This window comes from Corvus hawaiiensis, chromosome 26 (assembly GCF_020740725.1).
Source record: "Corvus hawaiiensis isolate bCorHaw1 chromosome 26, bCorHaw1.pri.cur, whole genome shotgun sequence".
Taxonomy (NCBI): Eukaryota; Metazoa; Chordata; class Aves; order Passeriformes; family Corvidae; genus Corvus; species Corvus hawaiiensis.
In genome coordinates, this window is record NC_063238.1 from 7,173,227 (window position 1) to 7,200,860 (window position 27,634).

A 27,634-nucleotide genomic window follows, 5' to 3' on the forward strand; every position below is an offset into this window, starting at 1 on the left:
TTCCAGACAAAGCCACTAGCAAACTCTTGCCCATGTAATGTCTGGGATCAAGCCTATCCTTTAACCCACACCAGTTTATGCCTATTTACCTCCCAGATATATTTTGGGAACAGGCCTTATTGACAGAATTTATTATTAGTGGTGGCTATGCCTTAATTTTCACACAAAGGAAAGGTGGGAGCCAGGGCAAAAGGCAGCTGTAGGGAGGCACTGTGCTGAGAAGCTACTCTGATTTAGAAAAGTGAGAACCCAGGATCACAGCCCAAGGTACAAAGCACATCATATCATGGTCAGAAGTTAAACTAAGAGTTTAAAGGCTCTAAATTTTTCTGAGAGCTCCAGAAAACTACAGAGGAAACTGAAGAACACATCACCTGTAGAGGGAAGATCACTGACAGCAGGCATCTGCGCCAATTCACCTTCCTTCTCCCAAGAGACCAATCTCTTCCTATTCCCAATACCTTCCTACAGTTTATCAGAAACCTGTGGAGCCAGATTTTGTGTGATGAGGCACAAAGTTGCTTTTAAGTATTATGGCATTGATTTCTTGACCAACAAGTGTGCAACTCTTGGAAATTTGTAATTCACATTTCTAATAAATCTCTAAAATTATATGAAGCATTATGCTCGTTAACATTTACCTTTAAAAATACTTCCAAAGAGCAATCTGATTCAAACTTTTAGCAGCTGTAGGCTTGAAGAGGAAATTATTAATTTAGGGCCTTACACTACCCTCAGAACCCCTTTATCTGTTTTATGATTTCTTAAAAATATTAATACAACGGCAGGCATGTGGAACTCTAATTGGAGAGCAGCAGACCCTTGCCACACTCAATAAAACCTCTCATGGGTGCAGTGTAACTGAAATAATACACAGAGAGCCCTTCCTGAAAATTCCTCCCTGTGGATTCCTACCAAAACCAGAAAGACTAACTTAACTTTTCCCAACACAAAATGAATGGGGGTTGACCAATCTGTAATTAGAATGGGGGTGTTTTTAAGACAAAAAACTGTTGTAAGTATTTTTACCAGTGGGGTTTTTTTTTCTTTCAAAGCCAAGCCTAGGAAAAAAAAAGTCTGACAAATGTTGAGACAAATTTACTAACTTAAATTCCTCAGTAGTAGTAGTATTTATATGACTAGAATTTCACTGCACAAGGCAATGCTTGAAAGAACAGCAAACACAGGAAGGGAGCACGGGAAAGGGAAATAATGAACTTTTTGGTGGAGACATTACATCATTTGCTTTGCAATGTATCTGTATTTCACAGCCACAAGAATATCAGCCAGGTCCAAGATAAGGAACATGTTTATTTAGCGAATAAATCTACTTCAGATTTCATCATAATGTCAATATTTGCCATATTAATACTACAGTTCCTGTTAGTTAACACTCAGTAGTTAATAATATGTTATATGCAAAGGGAGAAGATCTTCTGAATGAGCTGTGCACATAACCTGAGAATTGTCAGGTTTGGAAAGTGGTTCACCCCACTTTTGGAGGGCTCTTTCATTGCTGGGTGCAAGGAGAAAAGAACAGACCTTCACCTGGCAGAAACCAGTTGACTTCCATCTCACAGAGCTTTGTTTTATTTTCCCAAGCCTTACCAAACCTGACAACTAAGACAAATTATCAGGCTCCTGTCAAAAACTGCAGACAGTCCAACCAGGCCACTGCAGGCCATTGCGGCAGAGACTTGTCCTGCTCTGTGGTATGATGCAGATCAGTGGGAGGCTGGGGTCTGGTAATCGGGTGTTGGGGCTGGGCTCTAGCTGCAGCTGCTTGGGGAGTAACTGCTGAAGGAAGAGGGGCAGCAGCCAGTGAAGCTGCTACATGCACATGTTGCAGACGCTGCAGGTGGAAAATATGGTTTTGGCCAGCACTAAAATCTTGAACCCATTGTATAGATAATGGGGTTATACTTCATCAAATGTGGGTGAAAGATAGAGATAACCCTAAGAAACATAAGTTTCTCTAAGCCCAAGGAGCAACATGCTGATTGCTACTCTGCTAAGCCCAAAATGAACAGATGACCTCATGGTGGGCTGCTTGCATTATATTTTCAGTGCATTTATTGCAATGCATGCTGCCAAGCCTTGTCTCCAAAGGAAGCATGTGTTTCTGCAGTACGCCCAGTTACAAGCACATTAAGTGGTCAGCAGTATCTGGTCCCCCTCACCCAGCTCACATGCAGAGTGTGGGTTTGTCCTGTTGTTTCTGCTGCCCCCAATATACACATAAATTACTCAGAGGGCTCGTAACTCGTTCCTCAGCAGCAGCTCTCCCCATAACCCTTGACAAGGTGGGTTAAGGATGCCTTCTGACTCTGCATTTACCATTGCCTGGAAATGACTTTGTGACGGACGATCGACCTGCTCCAAGGCAGTGGCGTCCCCTTTGTGAGCCCTCAGTTTGCATCTTCACTGTGCCCCAGACTGGAACTTGCCATCTGTGCCTTTGGGGTTCTTCCACTGACACAGATCTCTGCAATGTCCCTCATGCTAGGACAGGGGACCTCACTAATAGCTCCAGTGATCAAAGCCATTGCCTCCCACATTACTGACTCTGTCCTTCAGATCTTGGTGTTTCTCAGGAATTAGAAGCTATGAGGTTGACTAGCTGGCTCAGACTACCCTTGCCTTATCTTCTCTGTCAGATAAGTCATGTGTGGCCCAGCATGGCAATGCCCATGCTGTGCAGTGAGCTCAGGACATGCAGAGTAAGTCCCCAGACCACCATCCTCAGCAATGTACAGAACAAACAGAACTGTCATAATTCACAGGAGAACAATGGCTGATAATTTTCTGCCTGAATTGAACACTGTGTCGTGAAGTTCCATGGCTCACCAAATAGAAAATAATCCAGACAATTCTGTTTATTGTTGTACTGGTTAATTTTACTTAGTTCCAAACTGTCCTTTATTTCAGTAAGGTTCCTAGTAATGCAAGTATCATTCAGCTTTATTCAGATAAACCATGTCAAGTGCATATGTTTGGCAGAGAAGTGCTGCCTTCTGTCAAAAAATTAATTCTGAATTTGTATAATACTCTTTGTGAACAAACAATGTTTTTATTACCTCTGTGGAATGCATCTCCCCTCTACAGAAAATATGGCTACTGACAGCACAAGAGATGATACGGAATAAAACTAAATCTAACATTCAAAACAATAATGAGTATTTCTACATATTAGCATTCATACCAAGCTTAAAATCAGTATTATTTGGATCACAGATGACTATTGAATGCTATGGCATAGTAGCTATAAAAGCAATGATAATGACAATTTAAAAATAGTTAACAGTGTGAATTGGAAGATTTAATACGTTTTCTTCTTTAATACATTTTCTTCAGCCCATTCCCAGAATTTCACTGGACCATGTGGACAGACCAACTGTCACAGCTGTCTATCAAGGCTGAATTAGATGAAGACAAACAATACAGGCTTTGTGGTTCAACTGAAGCAGCAGGCTCAAAAGTTTCCATTTCTCATCTGTGGGCACTGTGGGAGCATTGTCTTCCCCCTCTCTGAAAAGAGAATGGAACAATTATGTTACTGAAATTCCTCCGCAGTGGGTCTGAAAGACTGTTTATGTCCAGCCAGGGAGACAGGGAAAACTAAAAGCTGGGATTTCATGACAGCAGGTGGGAGCAGTTTCAGGGTATATACTTCAGTGACATAATGGTACTGATTCTTCTCTTTTAGGGTAAAGCCAGTGCTGCAAGATTTACTAGCAATGGAGGAAATGGCAGTAAAAATGCGAAGTTAAAGGCAGTGGTAAAATTATTAATTTGAAACAAAGTTTTACAACTGGCTTTCTGAATCAATCTGGTAATTGATTCTAACCTGGTGCTCATGATAGTAAACTAGAAAGCAAACTACACTGGTCACAGAGAACTTTTTACCATTTACTATTTTAAGGGCCTTACTAAGTGAAGTGCTGAGTACCAGCTCTCACAGGAGTCAGGTGGGCTCAAGGGATAGAAAGCAATCACCAATAAGTAATATTCTTATTCATTAGAAGCATTAATCAATACTTGATTTCATGCAAACACATATTCACGTGCTTTGGCATAACCTTAAGAATCCAGGTGCTCAGATTGCGCCAGTGCTCTCAGTTCAGAAGCAATAGGTATGAGAACGCTAAACCACTTCATTCTGTTGTACTAATAATTTGCCTTTTTTTTTTTCCCTGAGGTTATTTTAGTGCTAACTATAGCTCAGCATATACACACAACCAGTCTGAAAGTGCTTGTGTGCAAATGGTCACCTGGGGCTACAACTGCTTGCAGGAAGAGTCAACATATTCTAGAGAGTTCCCACTCTGGTCCTGACAGCAGAAGGGAGAGTAGAGATTTTTAGGCACCAGCAATGCTGTTAAGAAGTCAGTGCCTACCCACAAGACAATCAGTGTTGTGATTTCCACGTACTCCCTGGTTATCATTCAATACCCCCCAAAAGTCATGTTGTCTGGCAGCAGCACCATTTGATGGTCCACTTGAAGAGCTTTCTACCAGCTGCCTCCTAAGGGAGGCTGTAAGGCATTCACAGAGCAGCAGGTTTTACACTCCACATAACAGCACAGAGGATTCCCGGTTCTTCCTGGGGCTTGGTATAAAGGTGTAACATAAAAAACCAAACAACAACCAAGTAATAATAACAAGTAGTATTCTCCATATCTGGAAAAAACTCTTGGCATGTTTTTCAGTGGGCTACTGATACAAGGGTGCAGGGACCAAACCCCTCCCTGAAGTGAACAGAAAGTTTCCATTTGCATGGCTAGAAGTTACTGGATCAGTGAATAAGACTGAGCAATCCGAGTGAGAAAGTCCAAAAGAAGCCAAAACCTTTGTGTTTTTAAGGTTCCGTTTAGGTAAACTAATGCTGTGGCACAGTGACACTTCCTCAATCTCAATTAGTGCTAAACTAATTAAGAAAATTGTTTTACACACTGCAGTGAGTAGTACCTCTCCTCTTTCTTGGATAATCCCTGGTGTGATATAAGGGTGATTGAGTATCTAATTACTCCTTAATTGAATGCACATTTTGTACATTTTTAGCTAGTTCAAGCTTAATGCTTTTAGTCCGAAAGTCAAAGTCAGTGAAATTAAGTTGAACTGGGATTTGGGTATTAATGAATTACTTTTTGAAAGGAGCCTAATTATGAGCCAGTCTGAAGATTTCAGTTGTGTTTGTTACAGAAATATTTAATGTATTGTCTGACAAAAGACTGATTGTATATATTGGTAGTGTTGTTACTCATGTTTACCCCTTATTCTTGTTTAACAATAACTTTCCTACCATGCTAAATCAATAGCACCGTTCCATAATATATGTGGTCAAGTAACACTCTATTCAGGCCAGAGGTTTATGTAGATATGAAGACACATGCTTCTCTTACTCTTCTGAAAAGTTTTTGGAAATGCAATATTTCAGCTACAATTGTACAAATGGGCATGTGCATTATAACCACAAAATTCTTAGATGCCTTGTTTATAGATTATATTTCTGCCCCTGAAATTTCCTTTGCTTGGGTTGAGTCCTACATATATTTAGTAGAGACCCACTGCTTCTGGTGAAGTCCTCTATGAATCAAATAACCATTCCCAAAGAAAACCTTCCAGGATCAGTGCCATAAAGTATAAATACCTGCAAAATCTAAGAGTTCTTCACAATACCCATGGTTTGAAAAAAAAAAATATTAACAAAGTTAATCAAAACTCAGAAATCAACCTCAGAATGTAAAAAAATCATTGTTTTCCCAAGAAGATTTATATCTAATTCTTTCATATAATAGTTTTATGTACCTATATTCTTCACAGAGAAAATTTGCTTGTACAAAACTGAGATAAATGCAACACTATAAATCTTATCTCTGAAACAAGGAGCAGAAGCACAAGCAACGATAAGGAGCAAAGCTGGTATATTTCTAAGAACCAAAGGTCCCAATGTTCCTATAGCAATAGAGAGAACATATTTAAAAGAAGATATAAGAAAACTTTAGTGAAAAGAATTATTTTTCAAAGTCTTCCAAAAGTGTTGAGAAAGTGCAAATAAAGAGACTAAGGAGAAATTAAATAGGATGGCCACTATAATATGTCTTTCCATCAGATAGGGAGGAAGTAAGATGTCCCACTGCAGCAGCTTTAGGTCAAGATCACTACATAAGATCAAAACCTTTATTCTGGTGCTTAAAAGGAGGCAATCTCCTTTCTGGAGAGCTTTTCCAACTCTTTTGTCTTACCATATTCCTTACCACCACTGTCTCACACAATGTCCTATCTTTTTCTTTACAGAAGGATCTTGCCTTCTCCTCCTTAATACTACGATAAATCAAAATGTTTAAGAGTTTAAAACAAAATCAAAAGACATGGGGGGCAAAACCAGTATAATACTGATAAAACATTACCTTTCTCCTACACCTTCCTAAAAACAGCACCTGAAAGTACAGCCAGGAGTAGTTTTGGAGTGTATCAGAAAAGAAAACTGAGTACCTTATCAAACCTTATCTTTCTTGAAACGCTTTGCATTCCTTCCATGAAAACGTTACAATTTATTTCATCTACATCAAGTTCTGTGGGCATTTAGCTACATCTAGATAACTAAAATACACCTTTGTTTGCCTTGAGCTATGGGGATGCATAAATGTTTTTAAATGAAGTTTTATTGGGTAGCACTGGTCTGTCATAAACTCTGGTCTTATCCATAAAACATTGCTGACAACAGTCATTGCTGACATTCTGTTTCTTGAGTGGCAAGTGTCAGTTGCAAAAACACTTTCAGTAATCCAAATAACTTGGTAGTTTCAATTTACTATTTATTTACAAAACATGTCTGTCTGCTTAGCAAGAGTTTGCATATTTTTCATTGCATTGTCTTTATCTGTATGAAATAATCAGAATTAAAAATTCCAATAAGAGTAAGGATCTGTGACTACCTGGATCTTCAGTTTCAATGGAGTAATTATCTTGTGCTTGAATCTGTGTGATTTCATCCAGGTAAAACAGAGTGCACTTCCAGTGCCTGACTTGTATATCATTGCTGAAGGAGGAGAGCATATTTCAAGCTCTCTTCTCTGTAACATACAGACACATGTACCTACATGTCCTCCTAGTACCTTTGACATTTGAGAGCCTATTACATTATATTTTATATGCACTAATCTCTTTTCCTAAGAATGGGTATAGTTTTATCAATGATGATTTAAGCTTCCTACTATTTTGACTCACCACTAATTTGCAGCATTTTCCTCATATGAAAATACCACGGCAGAGTTTCAGTGCGTGTTCAGGCTCTAACTTGTGTGTTGTGATTGCTAATGAACATGTTGTGAGGGTGTTTTGTATGACTGGCACTCCTGGCTCTTGGCTCCATTATCAGTTCCCAAATAGAATTCTACAAACCATACACGGCTTATGGTAAGCAGCTGGAAATTATATTCTCAAAAGTCTTTTTATGAGAAGCTGATGATAACAGTGAATTATGAACAGGAAAGAATGTGTGATGCTGATAGAAACTCACAGGTCACAAAATTTAGGAACGCTTGTCAGCATGAAGTATCTTATTTGAAGCATAAGCAGGGATCTGATTCCTAGGTGTCATAGGTTAGCAAGCACAGTCCCGGAAGTGATGTTCTTGCAAAGGGGTGCTTACAGCTTCCTCTACGACCTGACAGAACCTATCAGCTGGCCAGTTTGAATATGGACAATTCTTTAAGCCACTTAAAGTTGTGACCGCCTCTGTGATACAGACTTAAGAATAGGGAACTCTGAGGCAGAGCCTCTCTGTCTCGTTTTCCAGTGCTGGGACAGGTGGCTACGGGCCCCATGTGGGGGCCAGCGGGCCCGGCCCAGGCCCTGCTCGGGCCAGGCCGGGCCAGGCCATGGCCATCCTGGAGCCGATGGGCCCTGTTCCACCCGCAGAACCCCCCCACAGCCCTGATGTGGGCAGCCGGAGCGGCTCGGCTCCCCCCCCTCCAGTGTGGCCAAGATTCAGCTGAAGCTGCCCTGCTGTCCGGCAAAGGATCATGTGACCAACAGCGATAAGAGACATTCCAGCTGCAAGGCCTAGGTGAGATTTACCCTTTTAGTGCTGTGAAGAGCTGAAAACCTGAGGGAGAAGAAAGAGGAGATGCTTAAGGCTGAAATTCTGTTGTGAAGCTATGATATATCAGAGTATCCCGTTGTAATTTCATGAAGATATGGTCGGTGGAGTGTTCAATTTGTACTTGTGAGCAAAAGCACCTGTGCTGAGATAGGCAGATGCTGAAGCTGCTGTAATTTCATGAGAAGTTTGAACAGGGAGAGATGGAAGCGATGAGGACTTTTGCTCCAAATGGAAAAGGAGAAAACCTCAGTTCCTAGAGATGCTCCCAGAGATAGTCTTAAAGATGAAGATGAGGAAGACCCTTTGCTCCCAGGGAAGGAGAAGGGCCTCTGTTCTTAGAGATGAAATGCTCCCAGAGATGGGTGAAGAGAACTTTTGTTTCTGAATGGCTCAACCTTAAAATTTTACCCTGGTAATTCAAGAGTGGACCCTTGAAAGCAGTTGTGGGAAAAGCTGCAAGTCGGGGGAAGGGATTCTCACATGTGAGCAGAGAACCAACCCGGGCGGCTGTCTCGTTGTGATAATGTTTTCATAGCATGGGCAAGAGAGACTCCTCTTTCTAAATGGACTGAACAAGGTTATTATGGAAGTGGTAAACAGACTGAACATCTCAAGGGTTGTCTTTTTACATTGTCAGTGGGAGAAGGGAGAAAGGTGGGGGGAGGAGAAGTGTTCTGGAGGTGTGGTATGATTTTATTTTCTTCTTTTAGGTCTGTTAATAAACTTCTTTATATTCTTTCAAGTTTGGTGCCTGCTTTGCATTTCTCCTAATTCTTATCTCACAGCAGATAAACAGTAATGAGTATTTTGGGCCAAACCACTACACTAGGCTCCCTTATGACTTTATTAGCTTTGAAAAGGAAGCACAGTAATCTTTTCTCCATGCTTCTTTACATGCTAAGGGATTTTGACCATTTTCCATTCCTCCACAGTTTGTGTATTTCTAACAAGAGCTCAGTAAGGAATTGAACAAGGACAATTCCAATATGATACTAACTCTAAAAACTCAGAATGGTTTTCTTTCTCATTTAGGGCTTGATCACTTGCTATACTGATGCTCTGGCCTCGACACATAAATACCTACCACAGCAAGGACCAGTCTATGACTCTTGGCTGCCTCTGGCTACCAAGTTCCTACATTCTGGCCCCCATGTCAGGGATAGGTCACATAAGCTACAAAAGTGTTTTTCTACTCACTTATTTGAAACATCAGCAGTGGGAAAAGAATTTAGGCTGATATTACAGGGTTCACTTGCAATCTCAGTGTACACCCTACTCCCTGGTACTACAACGAAGTAGTGGAAAACAACCTGAAAAGGCACTATTTTCAGCCATTCCTGCAGCTTTTGGTTGCCTGGAGACTCCAAAAGTTTTGTTTTGTTTCCAGTAAGCCTCTGATTATGGTGTGTGGCTCACAAGCCAAAGGTGTTTGGCCCTCTGTCCTACAGTCATGCACTCAAGTGCAAGCACATTCTCAAGTACTCTGAAGTGGCAGGGGAGGGTTGGGCACTGTACATAAGACCTTAAATATAGAAGAACAATAGTCAGTTTTGGTGATAACATAAAGTTGTTTCTTTAAAAGACTGAAACTTAATTAAACCAACCACCTTTTAAGCACAAACTCTAAATTTATGGAGACAAACAATAACCAATAAAAAAATTGCTCACTTAGAAGCAGCATAAATACTCATATTTCAACAAATCTAGGAAATCAGTGTTTGCATTTCTAAAGAACTACTGTTAATAATCTTTGTGTCAGGTTGATTCGGGTTTTTTTAAACAGGAAAATGATAAGAACGGTCATAGTAGCCTAATGATGCATGGCTGCTGACAGCTCATTCCAGCTCTGGATCTACACAACAGGAAAGGATAAAATCCCCAAGTGTTAGAACTTCTGCAGAGCAACTTGTTTGTGAACTTCACAAACTGCAAATGCTACTAGTAACTGAGAAAAAAGACACATGGATTGCTAATGTAAATGTCCATTAAAACGTAAATTTCACTGAGATCTCTTTAAACATAGAAATACAGTCCACAGCATTGTATCACACTTCCCATTTCTCAAAGGCAAGGTTCAGCTCCACGGCTCTCTCTGTGTTTGAATGTTCCTTCGTATTCTATGATCTGTTACCATACAATTGACAATTCCATAAAGGGAAGAGTGCACCACTACCTGTTTAGTACTAGTTCATTCCCACTGGCAACACCAGATCCCCTGTTCAATATTCTGGGGGAAGGGCAACATAGTTTTGGTGCCACAAGAGCTGCTCAGCAGCTTCAAAAGCAAGGAATTTGCACTATCCATTCACAAAACGCATCAGATACAGTCACCACATTGCCCTCTCTCCTTGCTGTGAAACTAGTGCTGTGCCAGTTTCTCCGTGTCGGCTCAGACCTCTCAGTATCATGCAGAGAGTTTCTGCAGCATCAGAAATGCAGTCCCTGTTCCTCCCACCCTACATTACACCTTCCTGTTCCCCAGGCCTAGCACAACATTGCTATTTTAATGATGTCATTTATTTTTTCTCTAATCGTGAATGTACAACTAGGAAAATAGTAATTATATTAAGAATGTTCTTAACCTGAATTAATTTCTGCTATCATAATTTACAGGATATTGGATAAACTTGCAGCTACTTCCAGTCTGAGGTGTATGTATGAGTGTGTATATGTAGTTGCATATGTAAAAATTGATGCTTTCTCAGGAATTTCTGAATCAGTCACAAATGAAAAAATGTTCAGGAGAACTTGAGTAATGTATGTATGTAGATGGAGTAGGTATAATACATCATCACACTTGGAGGATAATTCTTTATTTATGAATACAAAATAAATTGTGTCTGAGATGGGGAGTTTTGAGACAACACACTGGAAATCAAATTCTTTAGTTTATTAATTATTCTCAGAGGAAAGCAAATTAAAGTTTAGGACTTTAAAAAGAAAATATTCTTTCAATATAATTTTAGTAAATTATTTTTTAGAAAAAGCTCTTACTGTCTTCTATTAAAAGAGCCTCATGGATTTAAATGACTTCTGTAACAGGCACCTATTCCTCTTAGAAAATAGGAGCAATGCCATTTACCTACTCCATGTCTGGAATCATGTGTATACCCCTTGATGTATAAAGGGATAAGAACATTGTAGGCATGCCATACTGAATTCACTATCATTACAAATTCAAGTTGATATTCAAGTGTTTGGGATCAGACATCTTGTTCATTCACATATAAAGCTGTTCCACTGATGTAAAAGAGAGGAAAGGCATGTCTATCACAGCAGCTACATGTAAAGCAACAAGAATTAAAGAGGGAGTGATAAATCCATTGGAAAACACAAATAAGGCTGTCCTCAGTGAAGAATGCAGTACTGGAAAAGTACTTATCCATTAGGAAAGGCAGTAAGCCCCAAAATTCCAGCGAGCCTTCTGGAATACTCACAATTCACATACTGAGAAATAGTGTGTCAAGCCTAAAACTGTCAAAAAATTAGCCTTTAATGAAATGGGTGATTTAAGGTTTTTCTTATTTGATTTCTCGGAGTGGTAACATTTGTTGTCCCCACTGTGAGGCTTTGCTGTATAACAATAAGAACTATAAATCTTATTCCAAGTTCATCTGAAATTATCAAGAAATAGCTCGATGCCCATAGCGAGGGTTCTGAGTCAAGCAGGAAGTATAAAAGAAACTAGTGTTAACACTGAGGAAGTCACAATGTTATCCCTTCTCTTTTCTTTCACAAAAGGACCTGGGAGTCCTGGCAAACATCAAGTTCTAGTCAGTAATGCACCCAAGGCAACAATGAAGTTCCACAGCCTTCTGGGCTGCACCAGGAAAAGCACTGCCAGCAGGTAGAGGGAAATGCTTCTACTCAGCACTGATAGAACACCTGGAGCACTGGGTCCCGTCCTGGGTTCCCCGGTTCAGAAGAAACACAGACATACTGAGATCAGCAACAAGCTACAAACATGGTAAGGGATTGGAGCACCTGTCATACAAGTATGGCTGAGAGAGCTGGAACTGTTCAGCCTCCAGCAAAGATACTTCAACAGGGATTTTATCAATGTGTATAAATACTTTATGAGAACAAGTATAGAAGGCGGCACCAGACTCTTCAGCTGCATCCAGTGAAAGGAGAAGAGGCAATGGGTACAAACTGAAATACAGGAAATTTCATTTTAAATGAAGAAAAACCTTTTTCCCTGCAAGAGTACACAGGAACACTTTGCTTAGAGAGATTAAGGAGTCTTCACCCTTATGATATGCAAAACCCAGCTGGACATGGCTCTGAGAAACCCACTGTAGTTAACACTGCTTTGAGCAGAGGATCAAACTTAATAAATCTCCAGAGGCACCTTTCAATCACAACTACTCTGTTATTCTATTGTTCTTCACTGTATAAAGCTGAACTCAATTTTTTAACCTTCCATGTCTGAAAGCAAATCTGTACTGAGCTTTTCCTCCAAACTCCTTAACACCTGACTGGCTCTATTGGATATGATTTTAAAAGGTTAGAAAATTTTTAAATGGCTTTTTCGAAAGAAATGTATTTGAAAACTTCAGCAACTGCAGAAGAAGAAGGGTGAAAAGGTCATTTAATGGGACATGATTGGGACGCATTTCAAAAACACTACCAAAACGGAGTCCAAAAAGTCATTAACCCCAGGCTATACGAGAGAGATATGTTTTCAGCAGAAAAAAGCAGAGCCAGATGAGGCCAACTAGATAGCAACAAACTTATTCTAAAACCCACTGGGTTAAAGACAGCAGAGAAGCTACAAAGTTCTGTTTTGTAATCCTGAAGGCTCCCTTTAGAGGCTGGCAAAACTTTGTCTTAGAACTGGAGAGAAGTATTTTGAGATCTGGGCTTTCCCATGATGGAGGAACATTAAAAAAAAATAGTTCCTTCCCTGGTACTACACACCATGATATTCCATGCTTGTGTCAACTCTGCTTCTTTTTCAACAAACTAGAACAAATTACATCAAAGATCAACATATGCCATTTGATCATAAGCCACAAAGAGTTTTGTCAAGGTTTAAATCAAGGCTGAGGAGCAGATGTTCTGAAGCTTTGGGAGCATGGTGTGCATAGAGCCTGCATTCTGCTTCAGTCAAAATTAATTAGACCTTTCAAACAACTCCTTTCTACTCCTGTGGCTACACTTACAGAAACATTTGTCTCCTTCTTTCCCTGATAATGAGGTCATGGCAAACTAACATTCCTCAAGGTTCTTCAAGTGGCTGGTGCCACACTGGCTTGGAATAAAAAAAAAATGTTGAAAACTTTACTGACAGGAGTTCCAGCAGCCTTGGCAGAGAGGCATTGTGTAAGAAAATAAGTCAACCAGTGTGTTCGTAACTGTAATATTCAAGACATACCAGAGCTCTAAAATAAAAGGTAATCTGCTCTTTAAAAAGAAAAAGTGTTCCTCTTGAATCACTAGGAAGATGCTGCTCTGAAAATTATTACTTCCTCATCTGCTACTGAGTCTTCATAGCAACATTCAGTTGATGCCAGCCGTCCCAGCTTAAGGGACTTCCCTCATTACTGTGAAGGAAGGAATCTTTTTGAAGATTTCTGAGGTATGTGTGAGGAGCTACTGTTCCTCAACACCTTCCTCCCAGAGAGGTGTGAGGAAATCACTACAAAGTAAGTAAGATTGTTTCCTTCCCTTTTTACCTCTTTGCATAGAAGAAATGTGAACAAAGCCATGTGATTTCTTTTTATACTTCATTTTTTTCAGCTCCCTAAACTCAATAGCAAGGATATATAATGAAACCTTGATTAGTTCAGTGCTACTTGGACTGATGCACACAAAACTGAAAAGACCTGACCAAATGAATTTCTGATAAATAATTCAATCAGGTGCAGAGAAACAAGTGTCATTTCTTCTGTGAGCTACACTGTGCCAGGAGTCACAGTTCTTCCTCAGTGCTTGAGTGCCCATAATTAGCATAGCCCTACAGTGAGGACTATTACTTTGTATTAAAAATTCCATCATTTGGGAATTAAAACTGCAGATTATTTTGTGAAGCAGGGCCGAGATAAATCTTATTATATAGAACAAATCTTTATAAGTATTGACAAATGTAATAAAATTTCAAACATGAAAGCAAAAGGGAAATTTTTACATTTCTATTCCAACATTGTAAAGGAAAGTCTTTCATGCTTAAAATTCAAACTCAGTGTGTCAAGTAATTTCACTGTTACAGACTTGAATTACCTGCACTGGCCTGAGGGCATTATTCACTCTCTGAGAAAAATTGTACTTTAATATTGCCACGATTTTCCCGAGTAATTTTTATGCAGAAGCTGGGATAAATTTGAAACATCCATTTCAAGATTAAAGCAACAACAATTGGTTACTGCAGAGAACCATGCAATTGAGGACTGGGCTTAGGGATAGGCCCAAAATTAAATATGAGAATGAGAAAATAATATTTAAAAAAGGGATCAGTATTTTGGTTTTTTTGTTTAACTTCTCAGATATTAAATTGGGTTATAAAATACAAATAAATCCTTACTTCCAGAATGTTTAGATGCAAACACTATATTGAATGTTTATGCTATATGGAAAGACCATGAAATTGCTGGTCACTGTCCTAGCCAATGTAATAATTTCTATCATATGCAGGAGGGAGGATAATCTTCTTGCTTAGTTTTAATGGGTCCATTTTTTGGAAGCATTGAATTATCAATCTTTTTTGCAGGTTATCTGCTGCCTGGTCATTTGTTACTTCACATGAAACTGGGGACTGGACCCAGAGCATGCTCTGATGGGGCATAACTCCACAACAGAGCCTGACATGAACTAGAGAGGGCAAGAATTTAAAGAACACATAAATATCCTTACCCAAAACTGTTTATCAAAAACCTTTTAGCGGCATGCTTTCCAGATGAAACCCTAGATGAATCAGTTATTTTGTAGCATTGAAGAAATGTGAAGATAGAAAACCTTATGCTTTTATATGGTGTATTTCAACAGTAAATAGGGTAATGGGGAGTACCCAGTGTTTTTATTATTTAAATAAAGTTTTTTTTAAGAAACTAGATGAAAAATTTTACTATGTTAAAAAACAGTAGCATTTATTGAAAAAAGCAATCATACAGATTCTTTTCTTGAAGATTTCCCAGATTTGCTGTCTTATTTTTTGCATCAAGGCTGGGGCACTTCATTTCAAAATCAACCATAAAGCTGGTGCCTCGACTCACTACTTTCAAGGCAACAATTTGTCTTAGGATCATAGAATTGTTTAAGCTAGAAAAGACTTTTAAGATCATCATGTCCAGCTATTAACCCAGCATTGCCACGTCCACCACTAAACCGTGCCCCTAAAACTCACATCTACACATCTTAAATGCCTTCAGAGATGGTGACTCAGTTACTTCTCTGGACTTTAATTCTCTTTGAATCTCATTGCCAGGTTGTTCATTACAGTAAAACATCCATTAACTAAGTATAACGAGGTTTAGGAGTAACTAGAGCATTAAGGGGATTTATTTTGTAACTGATAGAGGCTAGGGGAACATAACATGAGAGGTTTTAGTAACTGAAGCAGGGATAATGTAGGTTCACATGTGCATTACTCTTATGTCATCCTCAAATTCTTGCTCTGTGAGTCAATGAAGGTGGGAAAGAAGCAGCAACTACTTAGATGAATGAAATATGAAAAATTAGCCATGAGAGAAGTTAATTTGTTTCCTCCTGTATCTTCACTGGAGTTGCCCAAAATTTGGTCTCGTTGGGAAAGAACAGTATCGTAAAAAAAAAAAAGCCTCCTTTTAGAATTAAAGGCCTCCTTCCAGAACTACTACCCTGCTTTTTTAACGGAGTAAAAAGATCCACCAACGACTGATCTTCTAGAAACATGGTAAGAAATCAACCAGTAAAACTCAGTACCTGGGGAAATATATCAGATAACCAAGGCATACTGTGTTCTTCCTCACTGCAGCAGGAGAAATTTAAAGCTACAAGAATTAATTGTGAAGTAACTGTGCCTCGTGATCCACTGCCTGGATGGTGATGAATGACCTTCTTGTTTTGTATTGCTGCACTTGCATGCATGGCTTTTGTTTTACCTATCACACTGTCTTGCCTCAGCCCACCAGTTCTCTCACTTTTACCCTTCTGATCCCCTTTCCCATCCCATAGGTGAGAGTGACTGAGCAGCTTGTGGGGCTTGGTTGCTAACTGGAGTTAAACTATCACATAACCAAACTATTATACCACAGGATGAAACAGAAATTAGTGTCAAAATTTACAGTAGTGACAATGTATCATCAGCTAAAATTAAGGGCATTTTCTCCTTTAGCTAAATTATTTCAAAGTTTTGATTTTTCCATTAAGTTTTTACTTACCTGACTGAAGATTTACCATTCTTCCTCCTCTGCTACTGAAATGCAGCCCTGATGACTCTATCACTAAGTGGCTGAGTTGGTCTGAAGTTATCTCCTAGGATTCCATCAGAGCCCTCTAAAAGTTCAGCACCTTTAACATGAGTCCTCAGTCTTCGAAATTCCTCTATCTGAAAGACAGAAAAACAGAAATGAAGAAGCTGAGACACATTCTTCACTGTGGGACTAATGATCAAATCCAGCCTTGTCCAGCCAATTCTGCAGCTTTGAAAATTGGAGTGTTCGGGTACCGTATACTAAGGTCAATATACATTAATAACATTTTAAAATAGTTATCAGCACTGTCAAAACATTTGATATAGAGAAAGACAAGAACTCTTATGCACATGGTTTGGCAAATTTATCCTTTGCCTTTTCACAACTACTTTTAGGATCTATAACCATCTTGGCCATTGCAGATTACATCCTATGAATCAACCTTTCTCTTGTGTGTTGAGAGTAGTAATTCTTGTCTTCTTCAAAAAAGCGCATTTCAGGAATAACTTGCTTGACTATAAATTGTTTTGAAATTCTCCTGGTGATTTATTTACTGCCTGAAACTGTTGTTATCTTCTAAACCGGAAGAATACTGAACAGATTCTTAGCTTTAGCGGATGTCTGTTGACATTTTATATGAAAAAATACAGGTTTTGTGATCAAAACAAAATACTGCTTCAAAAGATCTGCAGATGTAGATAGTTAGAAAGTCAAATACAGTAAAAAATAAATATAAAAGATTTCAACTGAGCCAAAACAAATATGTTTTTTGCTTATAGACTCTTTTTAGAATTTTCTAAATCTAATATGGTGTAGGGAAGAATATGAGCACCTTCCATCCCCATCCCTGGTATTAGCATCAAGTGCTGCATGATAAAAAACTTTACCTTACTGTTCACCAGTGCCATTTTAAAGAGTCTGGTATTTTAAATAGTTACAACTACTGGAAAAATAGTTTTTTCTTTGACATATTCACAATCTGTCTTAGCTGGATATGGCAAATGTACTTGATGGCTGACTCCCCTAGCGTCAGCCTTTGTACTTATACTGACCCTGTGATGCCTCACGATGCAGTTCGTTTCTAAGTTGAAACTGCAAATACACATAAAGCAAAATGGAGCCTGGAGTATACAATCATTTTAACATCTAGGATATTATAGAGTTAATTTCTCCATGAAAAACACCCTAGGAAATATTACAGGGAGAATGTAAGCATGATTCCAGAATTAAATTAAATGAGGTACTAAACAGCAGGTAATGGCACTTTTATTCTTATTCTGCCTACAGAGAATACTTTCTTACTGCAACCTGGAAGACAACTGCCCTCGTTGTTTTCCACTCTACTGCAGTACTGATACAGACTTATTTACTTGATTTAGAGGCTAGCTCATATCTGCTTCATTTTCCTTAAAAAAACCAGTGTGCTTGGAAATCAACACTCAGCTTCTGGCAGCTGAGATATAAGGCAACAGCTTAGACTGCAAAAATGAAAAAAGCTCCTTGAAGGTGCTTTTAGAGGCAGAATCCTGTTATGGAAGATTGTTGTTGTTGTTGTTTAAAGCAAACTGAAAACAAACCCACTACCAGCTTGGAATTGAAAAAGTCTTCAGAACTCAAGGGCTGGTAAATCAGTGAAGGAGTTTTGTAAAAGCATCCTCTTCTACCATCTGAGTCAACTCTGGAAAGTCTGAGATAATTGCAGTTTAGGAAGGAGCACTTTACAAAAATGTGGCTTTTGTTTGATCTTGTGAGAATGAGATACTTCAAACAAACACAGATGAAGGAGAGGGAAGAGCAGACTCTCTGCAAAGCTGGCATTTGTGAGCTGCCTCTTACTGTAACTACAAATGCTCCGTCCCAGTTCCCACAGTGAAATCTTTCTCCAGGAGGTACTCCTCACAAAGCTGCTTCCAGTTTCTTCAGTCAGGAGAGTAGAACTGACCTGATCTCTGTGCCTGCTCTTTAGTCTTTAGGGAAGCCAAGAACTGTAGCCCTGCTGTGAGGGGGAATTGCTTCTGGGCTCAACAGCCTCCTGGTTTAGTTGTTCCTTCCATGGTTAAGACTGCCATGACACATGGTGGTTTGCTCTACTCTGAAGTAGTTCTGCCAGAAAAGGACACTAGCTGTGCCAACACTACTTTCCCTATTAAATTTCCATGTGGCCAGGTAATATGTGTGCCCTGCTCATCCTGTTTCACTGCTTACCATCTTCTCCCAACCCTTCATAAGTCAATGCTGTGAAGTACACCCTGCAGGACTACCAAGGAAACAGATATTTTAGAGGCATATGGCTAAGCACCCTTGGATATTCACATGCTTTTACCAGGAATAGTCACTTACAAAAGTTCTTCTCATGCCCAGCAGACATTAAGGATGACCTAAGCCTGTTCACACTGAAATTCAGGATTAAGTTCTAACCAGTGTAGAGGCAAATCCACAACACGAACAGTTGCATATCTACTGAGTGAAACCATTTATGTTCACATTTTGTAGAATTTTTTTACCACTTGTATTCAGATCCTGACCACTGCATTCTTCTGTTTCACGTACATATTTGCTGAAAAATAGAGCACACAAAACTAAGAATTTGCATGCTTTCTATAAACATTTATTCAATATGAGGTATAGAACCATTATCCTTCTGCTTGAAAATTTCACATCTCCATGACACCTGCCAAGAACACGGACCTACTTCCCAGCACCCAGAATACCATGAAGCTGTGAGTGCTTTATTTTACAGTTTACATAAATCTTGCACAATTTCCACTACAGCTCCATATGCTAGTTACTATTTCTGTCCTTTAGGAGTTTTTGATTCTGAATGAGGTAGACAAAAGGACTAGAGACCATGCCATTCAATACAAAATCAGTTAACTCTGACAATGAATACAGCAGAACAACAGCTCCTTCTGCATCATTTTAGACAATGTACTTGTTCTGGGCTTCAGTGAACCACAAAGCACATTATTCACAAATGTTCTATTGTTTTAAAATATAGTGGAGAGAAGCATGACCAAGTCTTTTTTAACTATTTCCTGCTCTTTACTGGCCTAATAGGAGGGAGTTTTCTCCCACTGCATTTCAGCAGTGTGCATGCATGTGGGAGGTATCTCACAGAAACAAACAACACAATTTTTTCTGAGCTAGTGTATTTCAACATAAGTCAAGTGAGGATGACAAAAATTACAATAGGAGGACAGGAATACACACAGAATGACCCAGGAAGGAAAAAGCTCTTTGATGGAAGTGAAGTCTCATGGCAAAGAAAATTACTTCCAGTAAGGAAACAGCATTGGATTCCAGGAAAGCACATCCTGCTGCTGCAGTCCTGGACTGCTCTTTTGCTATTCATATAACCAGCACACTCAGAACTCCTTTCACTTAACATTGACTTAGATCAGTAGTATATCAACTCATCAGCTGAACTTTACTATCTGAAAATGTCTTTAGGAGAAAAAAAAAAGGTTCTCTACTTTGTAATGGTCAGCCTACTGTGCCTATGTCAAAATAGTTACTTCATTGTTTCAAAATAACAAAATATGAAAATATCTTATGAGTGTGACCATGAACTAGAATTGCAATTTTATTCATTTTTCCCTTATGACCCACAGTTTGTTAAGCTAATTAATATTGCTGTGCTAATTGCAGAAAATTAGTATCATCTCCAATATATGAACTAGTTTGATCAGAGGAAAGAAATAAAACTTATTCTATATAATACCATCTAATTCTTTATTTACTTGTTATTGACACTCATAGCTTGATTATTTCATGGCCTGAAAAATGAAAATAGAAAGCCTTGAATTTATTTCTCTCTGTCTATAACCACAGATGCTGCTAGTATTTACATAAAGCACTTGACGTTTCATTAGTATCCCAAAGAAGGAAGTTCTACAAGGTAATGACACATGTAAAAATAATGTATTTAAACCCATTTGAAATGCATTTGCACTGAAATCTATGATTTAATACTAGAAGCTGTCTTAATAAAATTAAGTGCCTCTACCAGCCTTCCATGGAAGATTCAAAATGGTATATCCTATACTACATCCTCTTATTTTCCATAGACAAAAGCCCTTGCATTTCTAATCTCTCCTTAATCTCTCCTGGGCAACCTGCTCTAGATGAACCTGCTTTAGGAGGGCATTTGGAATAGATGATCTCCAGAGGTGCCTTCCAATCCCAGTCATTCTGCGGTTCTGAGATTAAATGAAATCTCTCACAGGCACTCATGACAGCATGCACAAAAGAGGCCACATATTTCATTGAAGCCAAAAGGCTGATTACAATTTAAAATCTTGGAATTTTAGGCTATAGCAAGATATTCTAGAACCGCCAAAATCTTAATATTTGGGCATCATGGAGACCTCACCATACCTTTCGACTTACGAATCCCAGAATCACCTCCTCTCACTTACCCCATATCTATTTTTAATTGACATCTGAAAGCAATATCTGATGAAAGATAATATTTTATCCCACCTTGGCAAAAGCCTTTCATGATCTTAATAATTGTCTTTCCTGCACAACCTTAACTTTTATGTTGCAATCATAAATATCAGTGAGGAATTTTTTTCTAATTGATGCTTATCTATGACAAGCATAGTGGATCATACTGGCTTAAGTCTGCTCCAATCCATCACTCGACTCCAGTGCCACATCTCACCCACATACAGTGCCACAGGGAGGGAAAAGCTCCTCCGTGACTTGCGTGCCCTTCATCACTGCAATGGTTTTGGACTGAGTTTATACCTATCAAAGTAATGCAGCAACACAAACCAGCTACCCCTCACCTAACATGGTTGTGAATCTCCGTCTTTGCCCCAGGCACTATGGTCACTCTTCCGAAGGCACAATATTCTTTTCAGGAGCCTTATCCCCTTCACACTATATTCCAACATCTCGTTTTCTTGTGGTAAATTAGTACATAATAATACTAGCTAAAGTTGCATTTCCCTTCTTAATTCCTCTTTCGTTCACCCTCTTGCTGTCTCCCACTACATGTGGATGGCTTAAACTCAACTCTCCTCTGTGCACTGAGTGGATTAAAAGGGAACAGAGACTACAAAATCTGCAACCAGCAATATAATACTATGTCTCAGCTGCGGACTTTGTAAATCTGATTAAGTCCCCTTATTTATCAGTATCATATCTGGACAATTAGATGACAAGTTACAAAATGCACTGTCTTTAAAAGTTATTCTGAATCTAATAATGCTAACAGAATGCTGTTTACTCATTGCTGTAAGTAATGTTGTAAGTAATGCATTTACTCGGTAGTAAGCAGCCACAAGTCTTACCTTTTCATAAATAAATAACACTTTCATGATGGGATGCATTTAAGTTGCAGCTACTAGACAAATAACTTACTGGGAGTTATTGCCTTTATCCTGTGATTAGACCTAGAATTCGGTTTCCATAAGAAAAGAAACATTGCCAATTTTAAATTGTAAAAGATGTTAAAATATTGGGCTGGCAACACTAGCAAAATTTTAAATGATTAAAGCTGAAATAATTTAAATCTGAATTTATCACCTTTTATACTTTTTTCACATGCTTCAGAGCAGGCAATGAAAATAAATGCATTCAGCTTCAGGGATTCTAGGTAGTTTCACTTAAATTAAACGCACATTTCTCCAGCTGGGATTCACAGACTGTGAGAGAATATTCATTGGGAGTTTTCATTGTTTTTCCTGGGATTATTTGTAAACAGATTTGAAAAGTTTTATGTAGAAAGGCTCACAACTGTTAGATTTAATTTAAGAAAAAAACCCTGAACACTTTAAAATACATACGTGCGAAATCAAATTTAAATAGGTAGTTTCTGTCTGACATTTATTATAAAACTGAATTTAAAAAGAGCCAGATAAATTAAATATAGTTCAATGCAATCTAGCCAGTCTGTACTACATTAACATTTTTCATTCTCGAGGACGTAGTGCCTCCTGTGCTTTTTTGTTCCTTTAACATCAAAAAGCAGTGATATTTGAAAGCTTACAGTTACAAAGAATTGAATTTCTTTTGCCCACTGACTTCCTTTTTTTCCTTTTCGTTCACTTAAATATAAGAATTATTTTAAATGCAGATGATGAATGATAACAAGGTTTTTCATCTCTGACCTTTGCGTTGCTTTCAGTGACTCAAAAGGTTTAACCTTTACTGGAAAAGCCATGTACCGATCTAATGGGATCTTTAAGGAGAACAGACATAACATTCTGATATATATATTTGCACGCTATAACCTTTAGCTCTTAACCATATTCCAAGGTCACTTTAAGCACAGCTGTTACCTGCACTTGGGACACAGTCAAAGGATAGCGAAATAATATCCAGGTGACACCTTCACTGCAGGGTGGAATGGTTAGAGAGCCCTCATACACCCAGTAGTCACGCAGAAGAGGATCTGAAATGAAAACAAATGTGGAATTTTAATGGCATTAAGGAAGTTAATGGTGTCTTTCCGTTATGACAGCTTATGACAGCTGTGGGCTCGTTCACATGATGAAGTTAGTAAGCAGCAAGCTAAGGTGTGAATTTATAACCTGCCAAGCACGGCCCACTACTTCCTCATATGAATATATATGAGCTTGTGGTCATTATATTACAGTAACTTTCCCTGCAGATGAGCATTTTAAATACAAAAATGCTGCTTTATAGGTATGGAAAATAACAAGTCCACAGCTCTTTAACATAGCAAATAAGCAATATTATGGGAATGAAAGAATTCCTGTTAATGTCAAAAGCTAAAAGAGACATTGAGTTTTGAAGGTAGAGGGGCTGCGGTGATCAAATTTTAACTGACTTCATGTTTAAGATCTGTCTCAAGAACTAATTTTTTTTTTTTTTTTTAGAAAAAATCAATGAAAATTCAGCTGAAGAAAAACTTTTCACTTTGCAATTCTGGTGACATTTTTTGAGATGCACTGGTGCTTCCTACCTTTGGAAAAGTGAGCTGAATTTCAGAGCAGGAAAAACATCAAGGTTTACCTTAAAATTACATAATTTTTTAAGTTTATAAATGTATTAATAGGTTTATAAATAACTGTTAGAATAAACAGTTGTTGCTGAAGAAAATGTACAATATTTTGTCCATGCAGAGTTTTAACTCTACATTCAAGACATTTGATTTTAATTATTTTAATTTGTCAGAGATTCCAATCACACCACTTCATAAGTGGGACTGCACGGGGCTTTCCTTTGCTGCTGTAGGCCATACAGCCTATGAAGTATGGAGAGGAAACTGCCTGATTGCAAAAGAGGGGAGAAGAAACAAACCTAGAGGGAAAATGGAGACAAAGAGTGGTTAATCATGGCATGGAGAGCCAGGGGAAAGGTTGTGACTAGCTTAACAAGGACAGAATGGGAGGCTGGAAACAAGTAAACCTGCTTGGTTGAACTAACCTGTTGCTGTCTTTTCTCTACTAGCTCAGAGGAATATCACTAGAATTAAATCTTGCTAATGAAGCCTGTGATTGTCAGTGAATGGATTTTTTGTTGGTGTAATTTTCTTTCTCAGTTAGGAAATTATGTAGCAAATCCATTGACAGCAAGTTGCATTATCAAACACTCGAAAGTTAAGAACTGCAAGAATTAATTCAGCCCATCCTGTGCATGTATTTTAACACAGTGTTGTTACATGATCATGTGTGTCTTTTCTGGAGAACCTTTCATCATTTACTTGCAAAGATGGATGATTCTGTCTTGAAAAGTACATAATATTATTTGGAATTCTGAGTACAATATGAAGCACTTGGTCTTCTTTTTCCCATACTATTCAAATCCTGCTTGTAAGAATATTTTCTCAATATTTTTCATATTTTTAATACACTAATTTCTCCAGTGCCTGAATTAATTTATCCTCCCATACCTTTTGTGGTGAGGAAGGACAGATTACCCCCTCACTTTAAAGCTGGGAAACTGAGGCACAGAGAAGTTAATGTCAAATGCATCTATTCATTTGAGGTGTTCAATATGGCATGCTTAGAACCTGATTTCTCAGAGTGGTTAACTTTCTATAGCACTTAATACAGTCAGAGCACTGCTCCCATTGACTTCTCTTGGAGGTGTAAGCACTCAGCACTTCTGCAAATCAGACCCCATGATCTCAAGTCGGGCACCTAGAAAATGAGGAACACATAGTTAGAGACGACTTGTGAAAATTTTTGTTTATGTGACTTGATCAGCATCAAACAGGAACTGTGAGGCAGGGGTCCTGTAAAAAATAATTTATGGTCATGCAATCAGGTGATGTTTCATAATGGATATGCGTGAGAGGCACAGGCTGCCTTAATTCCTGCAATTCCTAATTGCTGAGCACTTGACTTTGCAATCTAGACAACATTCTTTTGATATAATTAATATAGTTTGATGTAGACCTGGGCTATTTTGAAAAATTAAAGATCTTGCCACTATGTCAGAGTTTAGCTCAGATGGATTCCTTGCAGAAACATTTCTTTTTAGAAATGTATTTTTTTAAAAGTCACATTTCTTACAGTTACTCTAACTTTTAGCCATATATTTGAATTTGCCTCCCTTTGTCACTACTCCTTCTATGCTATGCAACTCTCATTGCATTATGGCATTATCTTTTGATGCTGACAAAAACCACCTTGTTAAGTGGGTAGCCTTACACTTCCTATTTTATGCCAAAGTAGAGAAAGGAATACACACAGCTGGCTCTCTAGATGGGATGATAAATCCTCAACAAAGCTAGCCACGGTGTTGCCAGCGGTGCACAGACTACGGTATCGCATCCCACTCACATGGCAAAGGTGCAGATTTACAGTAAATTCCAATGAGACTTCATCCCTATCCCTGTTAGGATGTGCATTACCAAAATGCATTACTACCTTATGGGACACACTCAGGCTTGCAGTTTAGGCTAGGCTTTAGATTAAGATTGTCTCAGCCTCTGCAATCAGCTACTAATCCACACACGTGAAAGTAAGCAAAGGCACCTACCTGGCAATAAAGAGTTGGGATTAAAACAGGGTATTGTTTTCGACTTTCCCTGAAAAAATGAATACAAATCAATCTCGTCTCTAGTTTCTTATTAAAATGCTGATGAATGCTGAGATATAATGCATTCTGTGTTCTTATAACATTAAACCTTGAATTCCTGTGGAAAGCAACCTCATTAAGAGCCCCCATTTAATCATCATTGCATTTTTCCTTGCACATACACATATTTTTATTCTATTTTTTACATAATTTTTAAGCTTATCACAGCAATTTGTTAACTTTCTGCCTTTAGCACCTGGACTTCTTCCAGGTCCCAGCCTTGAAATTCTCTACATGAAATTCAGGGGTTTCATACCAAAAGAGTTAAAAAAACAAGGGCCAAAGTGAGATTTTCCTTCACTGATGTGGATAACACTTTATAAAATAAAGCTCCACATATTTAATGCACAAAAGTGTTATGTATGCCAAAGTGTGTTTGATGCTGACCCTTTGAAAGTCACCATTATAACACAGTCACACAATGGTGAGGCCTTTCATGACCTTCCTCTGCTTGGCTGTTGTCTCAATAATGAAATTACAGAGTCCATACACTATTGTTTTCCCTGTCTCTTTCATAAACAAAGAGTTTTTAATACTTAACATCATGACTCAAGTTTACCATACATTATTTGACTAAAAGATTTTTGATTTCTTTCCTATTTTTCTACACTTCAGCATCTGCTGAAGTGAATGGTTAATCTCTTCAGACCAATAAAAAAAGTGTCATCAATGCATCTCAAAATCCTTTTAAAGTCAAAGGTATGTATGATTATTTCTATGTTACAGATCATGAAGCAGAGATGGAAGTAACTTGCCCAAGATCATTTAAGATAGCATCAACATTTTGGAGAGCACTCATATCTCCTCAGTCCCGCTAGGATTATTATCTGTCCTTCAGGATCCCCACACACAATCCACCTGACAAGTCAACATTGTGTTTTTGCTGATTTCCCACTGCAAGTTAATATGGGTGCTCAGTTCATCTGTTCTTTTCCTCTACAAATTAAAACCAGGTAAGTTTGGAGATATGGCTTCTGGTGTTCACTAAGCATGTTGCAGTGCTTGCACTCACACTAACTCCATGAAAATCACTGTAAAGGTAGGACTTGCAATCAGTTACTGGTACAGATCAAACTTGCTGGCCACCAGAAAAGGGAAGAAGTACTAAAAATGTATATTATCTGAATACTGTAAAATGCTGAGGCTTTCATGCAGGCCACCAAATGATGGCTATTACATGTGGTTTTACTACAGACACATATGAAATCTTTCTCTTGGCTCCATACAGACCCTTTTCTCACTGTCTCTCTACTCACTGAAGGAAGCATTGCTTCAGAAACACCTTACCTTGTACTGGATGTCCTGAAGAATTTCAGTTACAGCCTTTAGGCCCACATGCTCTTTTCCTATCTGAAATACAGCAAAGCAAAGGTGAGTTTCAGTATCTTGGTATTTCAGAAACTGTGAGGCAAAACACAGGTCAACCAGAACAGTAAGTACTATAGCTGTTTTTAGTTTAGCTACACAACCTTGTGTTAATCAAATACACAGATACATGACAACTCCAAAAAATTAAATCATTATAAAACCACCAGCCAAAAGTAAACAGGGCTTAAATAACTTTAAAGCAGAGACAGAAACTTACAGAACAAGAGAAATAGTCATAATTAAGTCTGCTAAGTTTTGATTAACCCTGTTTTGCAGCATCCACTCTATGTGGAGTCAAGATTGTGCAGCATTGTGGCATATAAATGCCAAGGATACAGTTTGTCCTTACCAGTTTTTGTCAGAAAAGTACACAGAAAGGAACAGAGTGAACAAGCACAACAGACACTTTTTGAATCTGTTCCCATAGCATTGTAAATCTCTCCCAAGGTATCTCTGGAGCTCGGGGGAGTTTTTTCCTGCCTGCAGAGTGGAGAATGGCAGATTCCCTCTCTCCCAGCATCTCTGGGATTCTGCCAGCGAAAGCCAGGCTCCCGGCAGGCTGCAGCACTGCCTCTACTAAACGCCTGTAAGGCACAGAAAATGAGGCTCTAAAGAAACACACTGATATAAGAGATTCTAATTTTATATCAATGCTGCTCACCCTGCACACTAAACTCAGCTGCTTCTGACTCAAATCACCCACTGCAGG

General features: G+C 38.6%; 1 protein-coding gene across 2 annotated transcripts in view; it reads right to left on the reverse strand.

Annotated features, from left to right (window-relative positions):
• Positions 1 to 1,291: 1,291 nt before the first annotated feature.
• The window catches only part of CA8 (carbonic anhydrase 8), a 48,478-nt gene continuing 22,135 nt past the window's right edge, over positions 1,292 to 27,634 (reverse strand). For both annotated transcript variants that reach the window (XM_048286870.1, XM_048286869.1), the window contains 5 exons: positions 26,845 to 26,907; positions 25,459 to 25,507; positions 22,788 to 22,900; positions 16,465 to 16,631; positions 1,292 to 3,528 (listed from right to left, as the gene is read on the reverse strand). In XM_048286870.1, coding sequence (XP_048142827.1) covers positions 16,497 to 16,631; positions 22,788 to 22,900; positions 25,459 to 25,507; positions 26,845 to 26,907 — 360 coding nt within the window. In that variant the 3' untranslated portion in view covers positions 1,292 to 3,528; positions 16,465 to 16,496. The remainder of the gene's footprint in view (positions 3,529 to 16,464; positions 16,632 to 22,787; positions 22,901 to 25,458; positions 25,508 to 26,844; positions 26,908 to 27,634) is intronic.